Source organism: Entelurus aequoreus, linkage group LG02 (genome assembly GCF_033978785.1).
Source record: "Entelurus aequoreus isolate RoL-2023_Sb linkage group LG02, RoL_Eaeq_v1.1, whole genome shotgun sequence".
Classification (NCBI taxonomy): Eukaryota; Metazoa; Chordata; class Actinopteri; order Syngnathiformes; family Syngnathidae; genus Entelurus; species Entelurus aequoreus.
Window position 1 is genome coordinate 64536178 of NC_084732.1, and position 24083 is coordinate 64560260.

Sequence of the window (24083 nt, forward strand, 5' to 3'; positions counted from 1 at the left end):
GAAGTAACAAGTCCATGTCAGAAAACCAACAAATTTAGCTGAATATATTTATATTTATTATACATGTGCCTGTTAGATATGATCTGACGTCATCGAATAATTTGCATAATTTGCCATGATGCTATGATTTTCTTTAAAAAAGCTAAAGTAATGAATACATACATCTAAAACAAATCTGTTTTTATTAATTAGCATTAACACACACACACACACACACACACACACACACACACACACACACACACGCACACGCACCCGCACACACATATATATATATATATATATATATATATATATATATATATATATATATATATATATATATATATATATATATATATATATATATATATATATATATATATATATATATATATATATATATATATATATAATTCTTTAAATGTTATTTATTTATTTTTTTGATCGTTTTGCCATATTTTCAATTGTTGCTGCTTTTTGTACAAAGTACATTGTTGAGATTTTTTCAAGTGTTTACAGACTTTTAATGACCTTGTTTAAAAATTAAGAACAACTAGCAATAAATCTAGCATCTTCCTCTGGTGTTATTATAGAATGTACTCGTGTTCAGAGACTCTACTTCTGTCCTCCGATGTCGTTGACTAAAGAGGCTGAAGCGAGCATAACGTCACACTTGCTTTGCGCTGTTGCTCTAGTTAGACTTTGTCTTCATAAAAACCGCCACTGTCCTCTTAATATTTACACATTTTGAATTTCGCATTCCACAAGTATATTTGCAATATATATAAAAATCACATGCTGACAATGCTCCAGACAATGGCGTTTTGTTTACATCCTGTTTCAGTAGCGCGGTTTTCGGTGATCAGTCTTTTTTCGGTGGTCAAGTTTTCGGTACATTACTTGTCAATAGTGCGCAAATAATAGGCTATATATATATACATCAATTCATACTGTAAGGACCAGTTAACGACTAATGTTAATGTTTTATGTTTGTGTGGTTTGGATTTGATGTCTGGGGATAGGTTGATTGGCAACACTAAATTGGCCCTACTGTGTGAATGTGAGTGTGAATGTTGTCTATCTGTGTTGGCTCTGTGATGAGGTGGCGACTTGTCCAGGGTGTACCCCGCCTTCCGCCCGATTGTAGCTGAGATAGGCTCCAGCGCCCCCTGCGACCCCGAAGGGAATAAGCTGTAGAAAATGGATGGATGGATGGATTTGATGTCTGTTTTTCCCATGTTCACAAACGCACCGTCCGTGAGGACGTGAGCAATCGTTGTGTCCGGCGGGGAAGCGAAGACTCAAGGAGACGAAAGTGTTTTCGTGGGAGGTAAAACTTGTTGGAATTGTGCCGTTGTTTGTTATCATAAGATTGGTAACACAAGTTAAAAATAGCGTCAGACTTTCTGTGATTTCTCCTTGGGGCTACAATGTATTACATTAATATAATTAGTTTTCAAGTACAAAAAAAAGGCCTTATTTTCAAGGTGTGGCTTAAATAAAAATGCCGTGGCGGTGCGCCACATTCAAGTACATTAAGGGAAAACCCTGCATATATGATAAAGTACCCACAGTGTTTATAGAGGTGGGAATCTTTGGGCACCTCACGATTCGATTACGATGGTCTGTAAAACATAATTCGTGCAAAATTTTGAGGAAAAAAAACATCATTACATGTTATGTAGACCACACGGAAGTGTTTTAAAATGTAAAAAATAAATACAATATGACCTCTTTTTCCATCCATTTTCTACCGCTTGTCCCTCTCGGGGTTGTGGGGGTGCTGGAGCCTATCCCAGCTGCACTCAGGCAGAAGGCGGTGTACACCCTGGACAAGTCGCCACCTCATTGCAGGGCCAACACAGATGGACAGACAACATTCACACTCACATTCACACACTAGAGACAATTTAGTGTTGCCAATCAACCTATCCCCAGGTGCATGTTTTTGGAGGTGGGAGGAAGCCGGAGTACCCGGAGAGAACCCACGCAGTCACGGGGAGAACATGCAAACTGCAGACAGAAAGACCACGAGCCCGGGGATGGAACCCAGGACCTTGGAAGTCGCCACCGTATAACACATGTATATACAGTACCTGTATATAATCAACGTGTAATGTCCATTCTGTAAAGAGAATCTGATCCAATATGGCCAAAAGTGTACAAAACAACTTTATTGAAGTCAGGTGTTTATCAAAATAAATGTATAAATAGCATTGAGAGAGCAAAAAAAGCTTGTCGTAAACTTGAAACCACACAGAAAGATTAATGAAATGCCTGGAACAAACAGTACAGAAAGGCCACAAAAGTTAAAAAAAATAATAACAACAAAGTAACGAGACAATTCCATCCATTTTCTACCGCTTGTCCGTGTCGGGGTCATTTGATAAAGTCTGTACACTCAATTGGAGATCTAGGAAGTCTGAAAAGACTACTCAAATATTTCATATATAATGTGAACCAAAGATGGAGGTGATGTGCTCAACAACAAATTGTCCTAAAGTTACGTTGCATCACAAACAGTATAGAATAGTGATTCTCACACTGTGGTACCAAGATGGAGTGGTACGCAGTCTCCATCTAGTGGTACTGTATGCCAAGTAAGTCTGTAAATATGTACATCTTTGTTTCAATGCTTGAGCATTGTGTGTAGTTACAGTGAAAAAAGTTTGAGAACCACTTGTAAAATAAAAAATGGATGATGTTGCAGCGGGATGTCCTGGTCATCTTCAAAGACTGGACACCTCATTAAAGACAATAAAGTGCACCTGTAGGAGCAAACATTCAATAATTAGAATATGATGGCAGACACATCAAATGCTGCATGTCAAAAACGTGTCAATCACCTCGTCTGAAGGCAGAGGCAGCATGTCGTTAGTGTCTGGGGAAACCCACAATTTAGGATGGGCCTCCACTTGCACCATCTCCCTCACACGCCGCCGCTCTGCACGATTTCTTCTGCGACAGCACCAAATGACAGCGAGAACACAGGCAACGATAAACAGAAACACGCCAGTCGTCACGGCCACTGTGGTAATTATATATCCATCGTTCAAGGTCGCGGTCGCCACACATGCTTCCAAAGCTTTAGCGCCGTTGCCTGTGGCTGCCACATTTTTTGCCTTAGGAAGAGGCAGAAGCGTGGCGGTTGTCACGGTCGCCTCTGTAGCTTCACCTCCATCGCTCTTGGCTGCCGCAAGAAGGGACAGAAGCGTGGCGGTCGTTACTGTCGCTTCTGTAGCTTTGGTTCCATGAGCTGGTTCCGCCGCTTTTCCTGCCACAGGCTCCACTTCCACCGCAGATGTTGGCTTGCTTGGCCTCTCTTTGACTGTCAGGAAGACGTTCTTAATGTCGAGTCCAGGTAGCTTTTTCACCATGCACCGGTAGGTCCCTGCATCTGAAAGACGCAGGTCGCTGATGGTCATGGAGGCATCTCCGTTACGGGGGTCGGGAGAAGCGATGTGGACCCGGCCCTTCATCGGTTGGTACAGGTCGTTATACAGCTGGCCTCCGGTAAACCCAATAACGGTCCTGTCGTAATTTCTGTGTGGGGTCAACTTGGTCCACTCCACCTCAGTGTTGTGCTTGTCCACAGAGGAATATGTGTACTCGCAGTGAAGGGTGACGCTTGATTCCTGGGCCGCATGGTAAGACGTCATGTCATGTCGGAGCTTTGTGATGGTGACACTGCAGAGGTCTCCAACAGTAACTTACCAATAGCATACAGATATTAACCACACGGTTTGGGTGGAAATCTGCTTCAAAAAGCACACATTTTGCGAGTCATATTAATAAAACACACATATCGCACCTCTGCTGTGTTTGTATCAATGTAGTTGTACTGATAAAAGCAGTGCCAGTGTATCTCAATTGTGGTGGTGAGGGGGCATGGCTAGGGAAAAAACATGTTACACATATATTAAAAAAATAATTGTTATTTATTATAGTTATTAGTCATTAGAAGTAACATATTTTTCCTATTTTGTTTTGCTCTATTTTTTCAATTGCTGCTTCTTACTTTATTTCTACAATAATTGTAACACAGGAGCAGCACGGTGGAACAGGGGTTAGTACATGTGCCTCACAATACGAAAGTCCTGAGTAGTCCTGAGTTCAATCCCGGGCTCGGGATCTTTCTGTGTGGAGTTTGCATGTTCTCCCCGTGACTGCGTGGGTTCCCTCCGGGTACTGCGGCTTCCTCCCACCTCCAAAGACATGCACCCGGGGATAGGTTGTATGGGAACACTAAATTGGCCCTAGTGTGTGACTGTGAGTGTGAATGTTGTCTGTCCATCTGTGTTGGCCCTGCGATGAGGTGGCGACTTGTCCAGGGTGTACCCCGCCTTCCGCCCGAATGCAGCTGAGATAGGCTCCAGCACCCCCCGCAACCCCAAAAGGGACAAGCGGTAGAAAATGGATGGATGGATGGATATAACACAGGCTTCACTTTGTATACGACCTACTTTTTTGACATACGTCATTCTGCCCTCCCATTGTGCCAAATATGAGATGAAATGATGAAATGAAAAAAAACAACTTGAGGTTGTTTATTGAAATATCTCCACAATGAAGTTACAGTAAAACTAAGCGCACAATGGAAATAACATTAATGTACACATGAAGTGCACATACATGTAGGAATCATGTTGAAACAACAAAATAGTTTGGTTTAAACTGAAAAAAGTGGTACAATTAAAGAGGATAAAGGTTGGCACTAATGCCGCTAGTTCCGTGATTGTCAAACTGTGGTATGTGACATCACATGGACAAAGATAAGACCTTCTGGAGGAAAGTTCTGTGGTCAGATGAAACATAAATTGAGCTGTTTGGCCACAATACCCAGCAATATGTTTGGAGGAGAAAAGGTGAGACCTTTAATCCCAGGAACACCATACCATTCCTACCGTCAAGCATGGTGGTGGTAGTATTATGCTCTCTGCTTGTTTTGCTGCCAATGGAACTGGTGTTATAAATGGGACAATGAAAAAGGAGGATTACCTCCAAATTCTTCAGGACAACCTAAAATCATCAGCCCGGAGGTTGGGTCTTGGGCGCAGTTGGGTGTTCCAACAGGACAATGACCCCAAACACACGTCAAAAGTGGTAAAGGAATGCTAAATCAGGCTAGAATTAAGGTTTTAGAATGACCTTCCCAAAGTCATTTGTGTGGATAATGCTGAAGAAACAAGTCCATGTCAGAAAACCAACAAATTTAGCTGAACTGCACCAATTTTGTCAAGAGAAGTGGACAAAAACTCAACCAGAAGCTTGTGGATGGCTACCAAAAGCACCTTATTGCAGTGAAACTTGCCAAGGGACATGTAACCAAATATTAACATTGCTGTATGTATACTTTTGACCCAGTAGATTTGGTCACATTTTCAGTAAACCCATAATAAATTAATAAAAGAACCAAACTTCATTAATGTTTTTTGTGACCAATCACTCTATCACAAAAAAATAAGAGTTGTAGAAATTATTGGAAACTCAAGACAGCCATGACATTATCTTCTTTACAAGTGTATGTAAAGTATTGACCGCGACTTTATATTATTGCTAAAATAATTTACATACATTTCAAAACAAGTCTGTGTTATTAGTAATTAGTATTAACATTTTTTGTTATTTTGTTTTGCTCTATTTTCATAATTGTTATTATTGTACAATGTAACACAGGCTGTATACCAGTGCAGCTGCTGGTCTTTCAAGTAGGGGAAGCTATTTTTCAGTCACTCTTTAAACATGAGCACATACTTGTTGGTCACAAAAAACATTCATGAAGTTTGCTTCTTTTATGAATTTATTATGGATCTACTGAAAATGTGACCAAATCTGCTAGGTCAAAAGTATACATAATAATTAATAGTTAATATAGTTAATATTTGGTTAAATGTACCTTGGCAAGTTTCACTGCAATAAAGCACTTTTGGTAGCCATCCACAAGCTTCTGGTTGAATTGTTGACCACTCCTCTTGACAAAATTGGTGCAGTTCAGCTAAATTTGTTGGTTTTCTGACATGGACTTGTTTCTTCAGCATTTTCCACACGATTAAATGCCTCACCTTTTCTCCTCCAAACATATTGCTGGGTATTGTGGCCAAACAGCTACATTTTTGTTTCATCTGACATCACATGGACAAAGATAAGACCTTCTGGAGGAAAGTTCTGTGGTCAGATGAAACAAAAGCTGTTTGGCCTTGTTTGGAGGAGAAAAGGTGAGGCCTTTAATCCCAGGAACACCATGCCTACCGTCAAGCATGGTGGTGGTAGTATTATGCTCTGGGCCTGTTTTTGCTGCTAATGGAACTGGTGCTTTGCAGAGAGTAAATGGGACAATGAAAAAGGAGGATTACCTAAAATCATCAGCCTGGAGGTAGGGTCTTGGGCGCAGTTGGGTGTTCCAACAGGACAATGACCCCAAACACACGTCAAAAGTGGTAAAGGAATGGCTAACTCAGGCTAGAATTAAGGTTTTAGAATGGCCTTCCCAAAGTCCTGACTTAAACGTGTGGACAATGCTGAAGTAACAAGTCCATGTCAGAAAACCAACAAATTTAGCTGAATATATTTATATTTATTATACATGTGCCTGTTAGATATATTTGTTATTGATCTGACATCATCGAATAATTTGCATAATTTGCCATGATGCTATGATTTTCTTTAAAAAAGCTAAAGTAATGAATACATACATCTAAAACAAATCTGTTTTTATTAATTAGTATTAACACACACACACACACACACACACACACACACACACACACACACACACACACACACACACACACACACACACACACACATATATATATATATATATATATATATATATATATATATATATATATATATATAATTCTTTAAATGTTATTTATTTATTTTTTTGATCTTTTTGCCATATTTTCAATTGTTGCTGCTTTTTGTACAAAGTACATTGTTGAGATTTTTTCAAGTGTTTGCAGACTTTTAATGACCTTGTTTAAAAATTAAGAACAACTAGCTAAATTGGCCCTAGTGTGTGAATGTGAGTGTGAATGTTGTCTGTCTATCTGTGTTGGCCCTGCGATGAGGTGGCGACTTGTCCAGGGTGTACCCCGCCTTCCGCCCGATTGTAGCTGAGATAGGCTCCAGCGCCCCCCGCGACCCCGAAGGGAATAAGCGGTAGAAAATGGATGGATGGATAGCAATAAATCTAGCATCTTCCTCTGGTGTTATTATAGAATGTACTCGTGTTCAGAGACTCTACTTCTGTCCTCCGATGTCGTTGACTAAAGAGGCTGAAGCGAGCATAACGTCACACTTGCTTTGCGCTGTTGCTCTAGTTAGACTTTGTCTTCATAAAAGCCGCCACTGTCCTCTTAATATTTGCACATTTTGAATTTCGCATTCCACAAGTATATTTGCAATATATATACAAATCACATGCTGACAATGCTCCAGACAATGGCGTTTTGCTTACATCCTGTTTCAGTAGCGCGGTTTTCGGTGATCAGTCTTTTTTCGGTGGTCAAGTTTTCGGTACATTACTTGTCAATAGTGCGCAAATAATATATATATGTATATATATATATATATATATATATATATATATATATATATATATATATAAATTCATACTGTAACGACCAGTTAACGACTAATGTTAATGTTTTATGTTTGTGTGGTTTGGATTTGATGTCTGGGGATAGGTTGATTGGCAACACTAAATTGGCCCTACTGTGTGAGTGTGAATGTTGTCTGTCTATCTGTGTTGGCTCTGTGATGAGGGGGCGACTTGTCCAGGGTGTACCCCGCCTTCCGCCCGATTGTAGCTGAGATAGGCTCCAGCGCCCCCCGCGACCCCGAAGGGAATAAGCTGTAGAAAATGGATGCATGGATGGATGGATTTGATGTCTGTTTTTCCCATGTTCACAAACACACCGTCCGTGAGGACGTGAGCAATTGTTGTGTGTCCGGCGGGGAAGCGAAGACTCAAGGAGACGAAAGTGTTTTCATGGGAGGTAAAACTTGTTGGAATTGTGCCGTTGTTTGTTATCATAAGATTGGTAACACAAGTTAAAAATAGTGTCAGACTTTCTGTGATTTCTCTTTGGGGCTACAATGTATTACATTAATATAATTCGTTTTCAAGTACAAAAAAAAGGCCTTATTTTCAAGGTGTGGCGTTAATAAAAATGCCGTGGCGGTGCGCCACATTCAAGTACATTAAGGAAAAACCCTGCATATATGATAAAGTACCCATGTGTTTATAGAGGTGGGAATCATCACGATTCGATTACGATGGTCTGTAAAACAGAGGTGTGGACTCGAGTCACATGACTTGGACTCGAGTCAGACTCGAGTCATGAATTTGATGACTTTAGACTCGACTTGACAAAATGTAAAAAGACTTGCAACTCGACTTAGACTTTAACATCATTGACTTGTGACTTCACTTGGACTTGAGCTTTTTGACTTGACATGACTTGACATGACTTGCTACTTTCCCCGATACCCAAAGATTAAAAAGTTATTCGGGAGCGCTTCGTATTTTTCATTGTGTACTTGTCTATCAGCGTTGCGTGTGTCAGCGTGTGTGCTGCGTGTCAAGCGTGTGTGCTCGCAGTACAATAGCCAATCAAATTTGATCTACGTTGTTTTCGTCCCACAGCATTCATCCGATCAAATTGCAGGAAAACCGATGAAGAAGAAATGTCCAAACCACACGCCAGTGAACAAAAAATGATACCTAAAATAATTTCGTTTGGGTATAAAAATTACGAGGTGGTCAACACAAAACGGTTTGCAGAATGCAACACATGCGGTTAGAAAATTACTGATGGAGAGGCAACAACTTCCAACTTCGTCCGACATTTGAAGTTGCACAAAGAACGGTGAGTTTTGAATGTAAGCTAACGTTCATTGGCTAAGTAACGTGACTTTTATTTGCTGTGTAGTTAAATCAGTGAGGCTGTAAACTCACTGCTAACGTTATAACGTTATTGCAAACACGGGAATCTGTTGTAGTTCACTACCTTATTCATACTTTTTGTTCAGTGATTTTTTTAAGCAGGGTTACGTTAGTCAATATATCACACAAAGTAACGTAACGTTAGACGGCGGTCAGCAGCACCGCGTATTTTAGCCACCTAAAAAAAGTCAAAAATAGTAAAATAAAGGTCAGTTAAAATGTATACTATATTATGAATATGTGTACCGTTTTAGCTAGCTTTCCGACATACTGCTGGTTGTTTACCTCAGTGGTCCCCAACCACCGGGCCGCGGCCCGGTACCGGTCCGTGGATCGATTGGTACCGGGCCGCACAAGAAAAAAATAAAATAAAAAAAAAAGTTAAAAAAAAAATAAAATAAAATCTACATAAAAAAACACAAGATACACTTACAATTAGTGCACCAACCCAAAAAACCTCCCTCCCCCATTTATACTCATTGGCACAATCATTCACACTCATTCGCACAAAAGGTTTGTTTATTTCTGTTATTAATATTTCTGGTTCCTACATTTTACATCAATATAGATCAATACAGTCTGCAGGGATACAGTCCGTAAGCACACATGATTGTATTTTTTAATGACAAAAAAATAAAAATAAAATACAAATTTACATAATGTAAATAATTCAATGTATATAGTGCAATTATTAACTTGTGTGATGACTGTATTATGCTGATAGTATATATTTGTACCATGAATTGATTAACGTGGACCCCGACTTAACCAGTTGAAAAACGTATTCGGGTGTTACCATTTAGTGGTCAATTGTACGGAATATGTACTGTACTGTGCAATCTACTAATAAAAGTTTAAATCAATCAATAGCTGCTGACCCCATCCACAGCAATGTAAAGCCTAAGTCGTGTGCTGGTAGCCTGTCTACTTCTCTCTATTGTGAGTGGGTTGCCCGCCATTTTCCGTGTAGTCCCTCATACAACCCCACTTCACAAATCCCGAACTATCCCTTCAACTCGAAATAAGTTTTAAAATACATGACTAGTGCATCAACTGTAACCTAATGTTTACCACACACACACACTGTTAAGATTGATATTAATAATATGAGTAATAAAGAGTAGTTTCAATACTTTTCATATGTGGCTATAAGGGATTTTCTGACATCTGTTTAATATGCTTACAGATTTCAAGAATACCTGATGAACAAAAGCATCACAAATGGACCACAACAGCCTTCAATCTCGCAGTTCCTGGACAATCGTGTCGGGCATTACAGTATGACTCATCCACAGCAGAAAGCTATCACCAATGCAATACTGTCTGACTTGATTATTGATTGCAGCTTGCCCCTACAAGAGTTTTTGCCACTTTCTGACAGTACTTGACAGCAAGTACACCCCAGTGTGTCGCAGAACACTGACATCAAAAACAGAGAACCTCACTGAAGAAAGACGATCAAAATTAAAAACTCAATTGAGCCACACTGACCATGTTTCAGTGACTGTCGACATTTGGTCTGACCGAAAGATGAGGGGATTCCTTGGTGTCACTGTGCACTGGATGGACAAAGAGGCAGAGCGGATACAGCTCAAGTCCAATCTCTTGGCTTGTGAGCGCTTCAAAGGCTCACATACAGCTGAACGAATCTGTGACAAATTTGAGGCTATATGTGATGAATACAACATTAAAGCTAAACTGGACTACATTATTAGTGACAATGCTGCTAACATGCCAAAAGCATTCACTGTGTGCTTCCCCAGTGAACAAGAGGATGACGATGATGGAGATCATCTGGATGACCCTGAGCTCTGGTGTGATTTAACCGTGGAAGATCAGCAAACGGTAGATGTTGCTATGGCAAAGAAAAAGCGCTTGCAGTGTTTTGCACACACTCTTCAGCTGGTGGTGGGAGATGGTTTGAAAGAAACAAAAGTGGTATCTCCTTCTCTTTCGAAGTTATCTAAACTCAGCTCACTGCTGCACACAAGCACAACATTCAAAGATGTGTTTGATGCTGAATTTGGGGAACAGAAAGGCATCCCTGCTGCAGTCAACACAAGATGGAACTCAACACTGAGGCAAGCGAAGGCTGTTCTCCAGTGCAATCATGTAAGGCTCTGTGCTGTTCTAGAAAAGGCTGGGCACAGGGAGTTGTCATTCACAGCACAGGAGTGGAATCTGTTGAAAGATTTGGTGGACATCTTGAAACCATTTGGAGAAGCAACTGATTTGACACAGGGGGAGAAGGTCATCACAATCAGTGCTGTTGTTCCATCCATCTTGTCCCTCAACCACCACCTTGAGAAACTGAAGCCTCAGGTCTGTTTTCTGAGCGGCCTGGTCAGAAGTCTCCAGACATCCCTGAACAAAAGATTTCTTGGAATCTTCATCAATGTGAAAATGGCCAGGACACAAGATGGGATCACTGCTCCCTTTTCAGATCCAGTCTACCTCAAAGCAGCTGTCTTGGATCCAGCCTTTTCTCTGTTGTGGGTGGAGCCCCATGTGCTGGTCAGTCGTGACGTCAAGGCAGAGGTGGCACAACAGGTTAAAGGTAAATGTAACTGAGTCTAATGTAACTTTCCCCCTCATAATCTGATCTAACTGACTGCAGTAATAACTAAGTATTTCAGTCTAGCACACTGCATCACCAACACAAATGGTAATGATAAGGTCTCTTGTTTCTGCTATTGTTTTTACATGTTTACCAGAATTGATCCTGCAAGATGCTGCAGAGACTGAGCAACCTGCGCCTCTTGTTGATGAAAAAGAGCAAGGGGACCTTGGAGAAGGAGAAGGGCTGTTTGCTGCTTACCACAAGAGACAGAAGAAGGATGTTGGGACTACTCCAGCACTACAGCTAAGTCACTACCTTGACATAGCTGAAGGACAGAATGCCCTTTTGTTCTGGGCATTGAACATGAAGACTCTTCCTTCACTGTTCCGAGTGGCCATGAGAGTCTTGGCAGTGCCTGCCTCCAGTGCTCCAGTGGAGCGAGTTTTCAGCCATGGTGGCATCATACTACGCCCCCATCGTGCACAAATGACTGACAGACTCTTGGCCAATTTGGTCTTTTGCAAATGCAATGCAGCATATGGCCCTGACATATAAAAAGTACAACCTTTTTGTTATGTTATATGTCATGTTTTTTCAATGTTAACACTTTTGTACAAATAAGTACAGTTGCACTTTATTTTTCAAATGTGTTAATTCTGTAAAGGAATGAGTCAAATGTTTAAAATGACTGGTTAATAGTGCTATTATAAAGTGCAATGTGAGCACAATTTTCTTTCCTGCAATTTAAAATGCACTTGTTTTAATAAATACAGCGTTTGAAAAGCATACACAATCTGTGTTAATATATTAGTCTGTGGTTAAAAGGACTTGAAAGGACTCGAAACTCAAAATGCAGGACTTGGGACTTGACTTGAGACTTTCCAGTCTTGACTTTGGACTTGCCTGTCTTGACTCGGACTTGAGGGCAAAGACTTGAGACTTACTTGTGACTTGCAAAACAATGACTTGGTCCCACCTCTGCTGTAAAACATAATTCGTGCAAAATTTTGAGCCAAGAACCATCATTACATGTTATGTAGACCACACGGAAGTATTTTAAAATGTAAAAAAGAATTACAATATGACCTCTTTTTCCATCCATTTTCTACCGCTTGTCCCTCTCGGGGTTGTGGGGGTGCTGGAGCCTATCCCAGCTGCACTCGGGCAGAAGGCGGGGTACACCCTGGACAAGTCGCCACCTCATCGCAGGGCCAACACAGATAGACAGACAACATTCACACTCACATTCACACACTAGGGACAATTTAGTGTTGCCAATCAACCTATCCCCAGGTGCATGTTTTTGGAGGTGGGAGGAAGCCGGAGTACCCGGAGAGAACCCACGCAGTCACGGGGAGAACATGCAAACTGCAGACAGAAAGACCACGAGCCCGGGGATGGAACCCAGGACCTTGGAAGTCGCCACCGTATTACACATGTATATACAGTACCTGTATATAATCAACGTGTAATGTCCATTTTGTAAAGAGCATCTGATCCAATATGGCCAAAAGTGTACAAAACAACTTTATTGAAGTCAGGTGTTTATCAAAATAAATGTATAAATAGCATTGAGAGAGCAAAAAAAGTTCCTTGTAAACTTGAAACCACACAGAAAGATTAATGAAATGCCTGGAACAAACAGTACAGAAAGGCCACAAAAGTTTAAAAAAATAATAACAACAAAGTAACGGGACAATTCCATCCATTTTCTACCGCTTGTCCCTGTCGGGGTCATTTGATAAAGTCTGTACACTCAATTGGAGATCTAGGAAGTCTGAAAAGACTACTCAAATATTTCATATATAATGTGAACCAAAGATGGAGGTGATGTGCTCAACAACAAATTGTCCTAAAGTTACGTTGCATCACAAACAGTATAGAATAGTGATTCTCACACTGTGGTACCAAGATGGAGTGGTACGCAGTCTCCATCTAGTGGTACTGTATGCCAAGTAAGTCTGTAAATATGTACATCTTTGTTTCAATGCTTGAGCATTGTGTGTAGTTACAGTGGCCAAAAATATTAAATACACTTGTTATATAAAACCTGTGTCTTGATTTTATTGAATACTTATGCCTACTACGCTATTGTATTTTAATATTGGTCATTATGGTGGTACTTGGAGAGCCAAGTGTTTTCTAAGATGGTACTTAGTGAAAAAAGTTTGAGAACCACTGGTAATAAAAAATGGATGATGTTGCAGCGGGATGTCCTGGTCATCTTCAAAGACTGGACACCTCATTAAGGACAATAAAGTGCACCTGTAGGAGCAAACATTCAATAATTAGAATATGATGGCAGACACGTCAAATGCTGCATGTCAAAAACGTGTCAATCACCTCGTCTGAAGGCAGAGGCAGCATGTCGTTAGTGTCTGGGGAAACCCACAATTTAGGATGGGCCTCCACTTGCACCATCTCCCTCACACGCCGCCGCTCTGCACGATTTCTTCTGCGACAGCACCAGATGACAGCGAGAACACAGGCAACGATAAACAGAAACACGCCAGTCGTCACGGCCACTGTGGTAATTATATATCCATCGCTCAAGGTCGCGGTCGCCACACATGCTTCCAAAGCTTTAGCGCCGTTGCCTGTGGCTGCCACATTTTTTGCCACAGGAAGAGGCAGACGCGTGGCGGTCGTCACGGTCGCCTCTGTAGCTTCACCTCCATCGCTCTTGGCTGCCGCAAGAAGGGACAGAAGCGTGGCAGTCGTTACTGTCGCTTCTGTAGCTTTGGTTCCATGAGCTGGTTCCGCCGCTTTTCCTGCCACAGGCTCCACTTCCACCGCAGATGTTGGCTTGCTTGGCTTCTCTACGACTGTCAGGAAGACGTTCTTAATGTCGAGTCCAGGTAGCTTTTTCACCATGCACCGGTAGGTCCCTGCATCTGAAAGACGCAGGTTACTGATGGTCATGGAGGCATCTCCGTTACGGGGGTCGGGAGAAGCGAAGTGGACCCGGCCCTTCATCGGTTGGTACAGATCGTTATACAGCCGGCCTCCGGTAAACCAAATAGCGGGCCTGTCGTAATTTCTGTGTGGGGTCAACTTGGTCCACTCCACCTCAGTGTTGTGCTTGTCCACAGAGGAATATGTGTACTCGCAGTGAAGGGTGACGCTTGATTCCTGGGCCGCATGGTAGGACGTCATGTCGGAGCTGATTTTAAGAGCGCAAGCTGGGCCTGGGCTGCAAAATGTCAGCAGCATGATGAAAGAGCGCAGCACAGCTAAGACTGGAGGTCGAGACGTCATCATTGGACTGTTGGACAGGAACTTGCTGTAAAACAAAAACATTTTTTTATTGTCTTTTGTGTCTCCACCAGCTCAAGTATTTCACTTGTGTGTACATCAGCAAGTACATTTCAGGCTTTACTCTCTAGACCAGGGGTGAATCGGTTCTCGTCATTCACTTAAAAGAGCCGCTCAAAAGACTTGACTCGTTCACCAGTGTCACATCCCTAAAAAGGATGTATCGCTTTTAACAAGTAGTGGGTTCTGCTGTGCTCCCCGTGCCCCACTCCAAAAGCACTCACATGCTTGTGTCATAAAAAAATTCAAGTAAATATATATTTCTTAACATGTGTTGTTTTTCATGTTTTTTTTGCTTACATGTGTCATGGAAAATCGTGAAAAATAGACGTTGATATAAATTACCCAAACCGCAAACCCAAAACCCCAGATAAGATTGCAGTCTTGTGGGAAACGCTTGACATTGTTCAACAGTCAGTGAACAACATTTATTATTTAAATTGAAGAGTACAGTATATCCAGTTATGAGCAAGCTACTTGGAAGCTAAGGTACAAGTTACTCCCCTGTAGCTAGGCTACAGGGGAAGCTATCCCCAGAGAATTGTAGCAAGCTACACGGCAAAAGGAGCTTACTACATTAAAGTTACATTACATAAATATATAACTTACTGTACAACTTTCCACCAAACAAGAGATAAAATGCTCAGTTTGATTATTAAAATATTAAAATAAACACTAGCTATAGAAACATGCCCTTTGTCTGTCCGTGTTTAGTTTTTCAAGGGCTTTATAGGCAGAATAGAGCGGCTCCCTTAGGCTCCTTAAGCAGACTTTTGATCGCTTGTATTTAATATTTAGAATACATTTAAAAAAAAAAATACATCTGTCGTCATGTCTTTCATAATGATTATGAACAATAGGCAAAATCCCCCCAAAAAGTGCACTTCCCCTTTAACAAACTCCATCTTTACATGAACGAAAATCAATAAAAGAACATATTTAAAGTAAGCATATTTTCCTGACTGTGGAACAGAGTCAAATTGCCCCCCAACGTTAGGTAATATTGTTAATGTAACTGAGGCTGTACATATGGAACCAAATGGCTCCAATAAGTGTCCATTAGTTACTATTAACTGTCATTTAGCAGGGGACATCCTACAACTCCCTATGGGGGTCCCCACACCCCACTGTATGTATTTATTTTAGTGTGCCTTTTCTTTGGCCCACCCCTATAATGTTATTTAATTTTCTCTGCCTATAGTAATGAAAACAGCGTCTGTCTGTCTTTTTTTGGGCTCTGGGAATCACTAATAAACCAGAGTTCTTTGAACGCAGATTTCTTGCCGGGACATATGGTACAATACAATCAGCAAGATAGGCTGGAGCTAGACCGTGTAGTATTTTATATGTAAGCAGTAAAACCTTAAAGTCACATCTTTCAGTGCACAGGAAGCCAGTGCAGGTTAGCCAGTATAGGCGTAATATGATCAAACTTTCTTGTTCTTGTCAAAAGTCTAGCAGCCGCATTTTGTACCAACTGTAATCTTTTAATGCTAGACTTAGGGAGACCCGAAAATAATACGTTACAGTAATCAAGACGAGACGTAACGAACGCATGAATAATGATCTCAGCATCGCTAGTGGACAAAATGGAACGAATTTTAGCGACATTACGGCGATGAAATAAGGCCGTTTTTGTAACACTCTTAATGTGTGACTCAAACGAGAGAGTTGGGTCGAAGATAACACCCAGATTCTTTACCGAGTCGCCTTGTGTAATTGTTTGGTTGTCAAATGTTAAGGTAGTATTATTAAATAAATGTCGGTGTCTAGCAGGACCGATAATCAGCATTTCTGTTTTCTTAGCGTTGAGTTGCAAAAAGTTAGCGGACATCCATTGTTTAATTTCATTAAGACACGCCTCCAGCTGACTACAATCCGGCGTGTTGGTCAGCTTTAGGGGCATGTAGAGTTAGTTGGGTGTCATCAGCATAACAGTGAAAGCTAACACCGTATTTGCGTATGATATCACCTAGCGGCAGGATGTAAATACTGAAGAGTGCAGGGCCAAGAACCGAACCCTGGGGAACTCCGCACGTTACCTTAACATAGTCCGAGGTCACATTGTTATGGGAGACGCACTGCATCCTGTCAGTAAGATAAGAGTTAAACCAAGACAAGGCTAAGTCTGACATGCCAACACGTGTTTTGATACGCTCTAATAAAATATTATGATCGACGGTATCGAAAGCAGCGCTAAGATCAAGAAGCAGCAACATGGATGACGCATCAGAATCCATCGTTAGCAATAGATCATTAGTCATTTTTGCGAGGGCTGTCTCCATAGAGTGAATTGCCCTGAAACCGGATTGAAAGGGTTCACAGAGATTGTTAGACGCTAAGTGTTCATTTAGCTGCTGTACAACAATTTTTTCGACAATTTTCGAAATAAACGGAAGGTGGGACACCGGCCGGTAGTTTAACATGAGGTCGGGATCGAGGTTAGGTCTTTTGAACAGAGGATGAATAACCGCTTTTTTGAATGCTAGGGGAACAGTGCCGGAGGAAAGTGATAAGTTTATAATTTTTAGCACTGATGGACCTAATAATACAAACAGTTCCTTGATAAGTTTCCCAGGAAGTGGGTCATACATGGTGCAATCATATATGCACAAAATTTATTATTTCTTGCTAACTTTTGGTTTTTCGTTGCGATTTACTTTTGTTGCTGTATGTAGAAATGGTGCCGCTGAAGTGGCAGCCGGTCGCATCAGCTCTGTGTTATGACCTGTCACTCCAGGTCATATTCTGTGTTTGTGTCTAATATTATTCTCCTTAGTTCTGTTATGTTCTCAATGCTCCTTTCCTCCATTGTTTATGTTTTCTTGCTGCTAGGCGCATTGAGTATACACACCGGCTTCTGTTTGGGTAATTAGGACTCACACTGGTCACCCACCCTAATCACATACTCAGTGGCCTAGTGGTTGGAGTGTCCGCCCTGAGATCGGTCGGTTGTGAGTTCAAACCCCGGCCGAGTCATACCAAAGACTATAAAAATGGGACCCATTACCTCCCTGCTTGACACTCAGCATCAAGGGTTGGAATTGGGGGTTAAATCATCAAAAATGATTCCTGGGCGTGGCCACTGCTGCTGCTCACTGCTCCCCTCACCTCCCAGGGGTGATCAAGGGGGATGGGTCAAATGCAGAGAAATTTTTTTCGCCACACCTTGTGTGTGTGTGTGACAATAATTGGTACTTTAACTTTAACTTAACTTTTTTAGACCCGTCCCACCGTCACATGGACCATTGTTCATTACACTGTTATGTTTAGTTATACACTACGAGCTACGTTTTATTTGTTTAATGTTGTGTTGAGAGTCGTGAGTCGGCTATACTTCACGAGTGCATGTATGCAGTAATCTTTGGAATTAAACTCTCCTGTACCTGTTGCCTGCTGTCCTCTGCATCTTTGGAATCGAAAACACCACAACATTCCAGCATACAACACTATGTGCTCTCTTAATGTATTTTATGTCCTTTCTTTATAGTGTTTCCCTTTTGTTTTCATATGTTTAAACCCTTGTGTAATGTTCATATTGTTGTTACTCAGCCAGTGTTTGTGGGTCTGACACTTTTATTAGGGATGTCCGATAATATCGGCCTGCCGATATTATCGGCCGATAAATGCGTTAAAATGTAATATCGGAAATTATCGGTATCGTTTTTTAAATTATCGGTATCGTTTTTTTTTTTTTTTTAAATTAAATCAACATAAAAAACACAAGATACACTTACAATTAATGCACCAACCCAAAAAACCTCCATCCTCATTCGCACAAAAGGGTTGTTTCTTTCTGTTATTAATATTCTGGTTCCTACATTTTATATCAATATATATCAATACAGTCTGCAGGGATACAGTCCGTAAGCACACATGATTGTGCGTGCTGCTGGTCCACTAATAGTACTAACCTTTAACCGTTAATGTTACTCATTTTCATTAATTACTAGTTTCTATGTAACTGTTTTTATATTGTTTTACTTTCTTTTTTATTCAAGAAAATGTTTTTAATTTATTGATCTTATTTTATTTTATAATTTTTTTTCAAACTGGTTGTCCAAATTAGACATAATAATGTGTTAATTCCACGACTGTATATATCGGTTGATATCGGTATCGGTTGATATCGGTATCAGTAATTAAAGAGTTGGACAATATCGGAATATCGGATATCGGCAAAAAGCCATTATCGGACATCCCTAACTTTTATGTTAAAATACTGAACAGATTGGGATAAGGTAAACATCTGTTGATTGTGAGGCATTAAAAGCCACAAAATGCAACGGGTCCATCAGACCCACAAGCACTGGCTGAGTAACAACAATATGAACAGATGTTTACCTTATCCCAATAAACATACACCAGTGGACCCGGACATCTTATATGTAATAGAAATGTGTAGGGGGAGTGTATGGAGTGTGTTCATTAAAGGCCTACTGAAACCCACTACTACCAACCACATAGTCTGATAGTTTATATATCAATGATGAAATCTTAACATTGCAACACATGCCAATACGGCCGGGTTAACTTATAAAGTGCAATTTTAAAATTCCCGCCACACTTCCGGTTGAAAAACTCCTTTGGATATGATTTATGCGCGTGATGTCACAAAAGCAACGGAAGTGGTTGGACCCCATCGGACCCGATAGAAAAGCCTCTTGTTTTCTTCGACAAAATTCCACATTATTCTGGACATCTGTGTTGGTGAATCTTTTGCAATTTGTTTAATGAACAATGGAGACTGCAAAGAAAAACGTTGTAGGTGGGATCGATCGGTGTCTTAGCGGCTAAGTACAATACTGTAATATCTGTGATATTTGCATTAGTGTACTGTCTTTAAGGGTTTGGGGAACGCGCATGCGCGAGTGAGTTGGCGGAGAACTTGTGTGTGTGAGCGTGAGTTTTGGCTAACAGCAGCTCGTGTATGTGTGTGCGTTACTTTTTGAACTACAACCAGTTACCGCTTTTTAATAAAGCGATTGAGCAGCGCTTCCTCGTCTGTGTGACTCCTTCTCCACTGCGGGGCATTACAATACTTACAGCAACACAACAAGGACTACTTACTACGCCTAGCCGATGCTTGCCGCCAAACCCACGGATGAAGTCCTTCGTCGTGCCGTTGATCGCTGGAATGCAGGTGAGCACGGCTGTTGATGGGTTTCTATCTTCGTTTGAGAACGATGCTACGCGCTAGCTCAGTAGCTAAGTGTGTCACCGATGTATTGTCTTGGAGATAAGTCACTTTAAATGTCCATTTCGCGTGCTTGACTCTCATTTTCAAGAGGATATAGTATCCGAGGTGGTTTAAAATACAAATCCGTGATTCACAATAGAAAAAGGAGAGAGTACATAGTTCTGTGAGGTCTGGTTGCTAAGTTAGCTTCAATGGCATCGTTAGCACAGCATTGTTAACCTTCACCAGCCTGGAAATCATTAATCGTGTATTTACATGTCCACGGTTTAATAGTATTGTTGATTTTCTATCTATCCTTCCAGTCAGAGGTTTATTTATTTTGTTTCTATCTTCATTTGAGAACGATGCTATCGCGCTAGCTCAGTAGCTAAGTGTGTCACCGATGTATTGTCTTGGAGATAAAAGGCACTGAATGTCCATTTCGCGTTCTCGACTCTCATTTTCAAGAGGATATAGTATCCGAGGTGGTTTAAAATACAAATCCGTGATCCACAATATAAAAAGGAGAGTGTGGAATCCAATGAGCCAGCTTGTACCTAAGTTACGGTCAGAGCGAAAAAAGATACGTCCATCACTGCCTCTCAAGTCGTTCACTGTAACGTTCCTCATCTACGAATCTTTCATCCTCGCTCAAATTAATGGGGTAATCATCACTTTCTCGGTCCGAATCTCTCTCGCTCCATTGTAAACAATGGGGAATTGTGAGCAATACTAGCTCCTGTGACGTCACGCTACTTCCGGTACAGGCAAGGCTTTTTTTTTATCAGCGAGCAAAAGTTGCAAACTTTATTGTCGATTTTCTCTACTAAATCCTTTCAGCAAAAATATGGCAATATCGCGAAATGATCAAGTATGACACATAGAATGGATCTGCTATTCCCGTTTGAATAAAAAAAAATCATTTCAGTAGGCCTTTAAATATGTATTCTGATATATGTTCTTCACAGAAAATGAGCCAAATTATAAGCCAGTGAGTCTCAGTTTGAAAAATTAATTAATTGTATCATTTTTCTTTTAATAAAAATCGAAAACGGGTCCTACAGACCCGAACACCACACAAGGTGAACATGCACTGCAGCCACATAATTCTCCCATTGTGGGATTTATACTATCCCACCCTTCTTTCCTATCTGTAGAACTACCTTCTTCATACCAAACAAAGGTAATAAACATACATTGTCAGGATGTGCATTAGTAGCATCTTGATTATTTTTGATAACTATCAATGTAGGAAAATGTAATTTAAAGCATTTGTATGCACGTACAACACTTAAGACCTTTAGTATATCTGTATGTGGAATTATGGAAGGGATTAAGCAAAGCAATCAAACAATGTACTAATATGATCCACTTCAAGAAACTCTTCAAACAAAGTACAAAGAAGAAGAACCATGATAAACATTCTGAATTTATTTCATCCATCCATTCTTTCATTCTCAAAATAATCTTACTTATCTCATCATATGAAATATAACTTACTTCACCAATTATTATTTATTTATTATTGTGATTACTTATGGAGTATATTGTGAATAAATTGAGAACAGGAAGTGCACAAAAGTTTTAGCAACTGTTATGTAAAAGAAAAGGGGTAGGATTAAATAAACTCTGCTTATTCCTACTCCTTTTCGAACATGTTGAAAAGAGAAACTGGAAATTGTGATGTATCATGTTGTATGCGTGCATGTTCAAAATAAACTCAAACTCAACTCAACTCAACTCAATGTTGTCATCTGGTCTGTAACATTTAACAATATATGGGTCATTTTTTTTATATGGTGCCTTTTGCGTCCCCAGTATAAATCATGTCATATTTTCTCAAAATATTTACAATTGCTCATTCCATTAGTTTCTTTGTGTATGGTAAATTGTTGTCTATCATAAATACAGTGATATGGGCTTCAAACATTAGAATATATATTTTTTAAAGCTTTTGTTAAAGTTCTATTATGCGATTTTGCCATGTCCCTGGTGCTGTTTATTCAACTTTAATCTAGAAAATAACAAATAAAAACATATATTTTTAATTTTTTTTTGTTATGATATAATTATCATAGACAAGCTCTCTTTAGTCATATGGTGTATATTATCAAAATCGTAAAAAGAATTACAAAAAAATAAGGTTCTATGTCTGTCCCTGTGGTCGCTGTCCACTCTGTTAAGTTGCGTTACTGTCCCTTTAAGAAAACAACCACATTTGTCAGTGACATCATTCTCATCAGGTAACATCACACCAGTGGCGGGAAACTCAACTCTGGTAAGCTGTGTGGTTTTTTAGCTCTCTTACTATCTGATGTTGATGTTTTTATGAAGTGAATTTAATGTGGTTGAACATAACGTGTCCACTCTGTTAGGCCTAAATAATAAGGAGATCAATCAAATTGAAATTTTTCAAAACATGTTTGTGTGAAATTATAGATTTCTTATCAATTATTCAAGTCCATGCTAGCTGTTATGTTAACACAGGCAGGCTGAAGGCTAACTTTAGCTCAAAATGTCCACCGTGTTAGTGTCCACCGTGTTAGCCTCATTCAACTAACACGGTGGACATCAACCTAACAGAGTGGACATGTATATAGTAATGTTGACTTATCACAATGTATATGTAGTGCTATTATGCATTCAACAGCAGTTTCTTTCATAATTCTTGGTTAATCATCACTGCTGTTGCAAAATATCATATACAGCAAATACATTGGTGTTAAAGGTACAGTGTTAATGCTTTTCAGTGTGAAGTGTTACGATTTCAGTGGTAAATTCAGCATGTTCTCTCACCAATTCACAGCAGAAGCAGCATAGTATAACGGATAAGGATGCAGGTTGGCATGTGGGAGATTCCGGTTCAAATCCACCCTACAGCAATCATTCATTTGAAATTTAAACTAAATTTGATTATAATTAATTTTAGTGTAAATATAACGTTTTAGTGTTACAATGCCGGGTGTTAAATCAGCTTAAATGTGGTGTTAAATCTAGACACCTTTCGGTGTTAATTGTATTTTAACACACTACAGTGTGGATGCATATAGACACTTTGCTGGTGTTAAAATTAACACTGTGGTTGTTAATTTAACAATGGAGATTTTGCAAACACTAATATGTATATTATTGTACATTAAAGGTATACTAAGTGAGATTTTTCTAAAAAACTAAAATATGGATTGACACAAAAACAATGAATCTCTGTGATCACTATAGGCCCCAGTGGAAGGAGTGGTAGTGTGTTTTAGTGCAGAACTATGATTTAGGTGCCTGAGTTCGACCAATATGTTTTTCAGCAAGTTACATATGTCATGTATACAATAGAACATAAAAATATTGGTAAATCAACTATTTATTTTTTACAAGTTATGAAGTCCAAATGGCACCCTATAAAAAAAACGACCCATATGTCAAATAAGTCTATTTTGGCTGACTATAAATTATCACTATTTTATTTTCAGAATATGAAGTTAGAAGAGCTGTAAAAATGTTGTACACCCTGGTTCTAAAATATTTTTTTGCATTCTGCATAAAAAGGGATTACTTTACCTGCCGATGTTCAGTGATGAAGTAAAAGCCTGCCTCAACTGTCCAACGGTTTAAATCAAGTTATCAAAGAGGTTCATGTCACACCTTTGATCCATCCCTTATCCGGCCATTCCGTTCATGCTGATGAAACTAACTGTCCGATCTTGAAACTTAAATGGTACTTTTTAACCTCAGCACTTTCGAGCCTGTAATTCCGCAGTTGGTTAACGTTAAATTCATTTTAAAAAATTGGGACTCCTATTTCCGAGTTGCAAGCAAACGCACCATGGCGGATAAACTATACGCTGTGACTTTCCGTGAATAATGCACAACCCAACCATCTCTTGAAAAATAAATCGTCCCGTATTTAGAGACAAAGGTAAGCGTTTCGTATTGATCTACCAAAGGAGCACTTTGTGACGTATGTTTATGACCGTGATAATAGGAAATTATCTGGAAAATAAGTGTAATAAACAGCTTCACAACAGTTCACCGCAGGCTTATCCAATGGATGCCAGCGTGACCGATCACTCACCTTTGAAACCCATTGCAGTTCTATTTTT

The 24083-nt window shown here is 40.0% G+C and overlaps 3 protein-coding genes across 3 annotated transcripts in view; 2 read left to right on the plus strand and 1 right to left on the minus strand.

Moving 5' to 3' along the window:
* The first annotated feature begins 10327 nt into the window (after positions 1 to 10327).
* LOC133664102 (zinc finger BED domain-containing protein 4-like) lies at positions 10328 to 12119 on the plus strand. The gene is made up of 2 exons (XM_062068716.1): positions 10328 to 11492; positions 11650 to 12119. The coding sequence occupies exons 1-2, from the start codon at positions 10466 to 10468 to the stop codon at positions 12048 to 12050; spliced, it is 1428 nt and encodes a 475-aa protein (XP_061924700.1). The 5' UTR covers positions 10328 to 10465; the 3' UTR covers positions 12051 to 12119.
* Positions 12120 to 13041: 922 nt separating this feature from the next.
* On the minus strand, positions 13042 to 24061 carry LOC133638149 (coxsackievirus and adenovirus receptor homolog). Its single transcript, XM_062030548.1, has 3 exons — positions 24056 to 24061; positions 13839 to 14778; positions 13042 to 13760 (listed from the first exon to the last, which is right to left on the minus strand). The coding sequence occupies exons 2-3, from the start codon at positions 14754 to 14756 to the stop codon at positions 13722 to 13724; spliced, it is 957 nt and encodes a 318-aa protein (XP_061886532.1). The 5' UTR covers positions 14757 to 14778; positions 24056 to 24061; the 3' UTR covers positions 13042 to 13721.
* otog (otogelin) overlaps positions 23731 to 24083 on the plus strand; it is a 176810-nt gene continuing 176457 nt past the window's right edge. The window contains exon 1 of the mRNA XM_062030540.1: positions 23731 to 23899. The gene's annotated coding sequence lies outside the window, so the exon portion shown is untranslated. The remainder of the gene's footprint in view (positions 23900 to 24083) is intronic.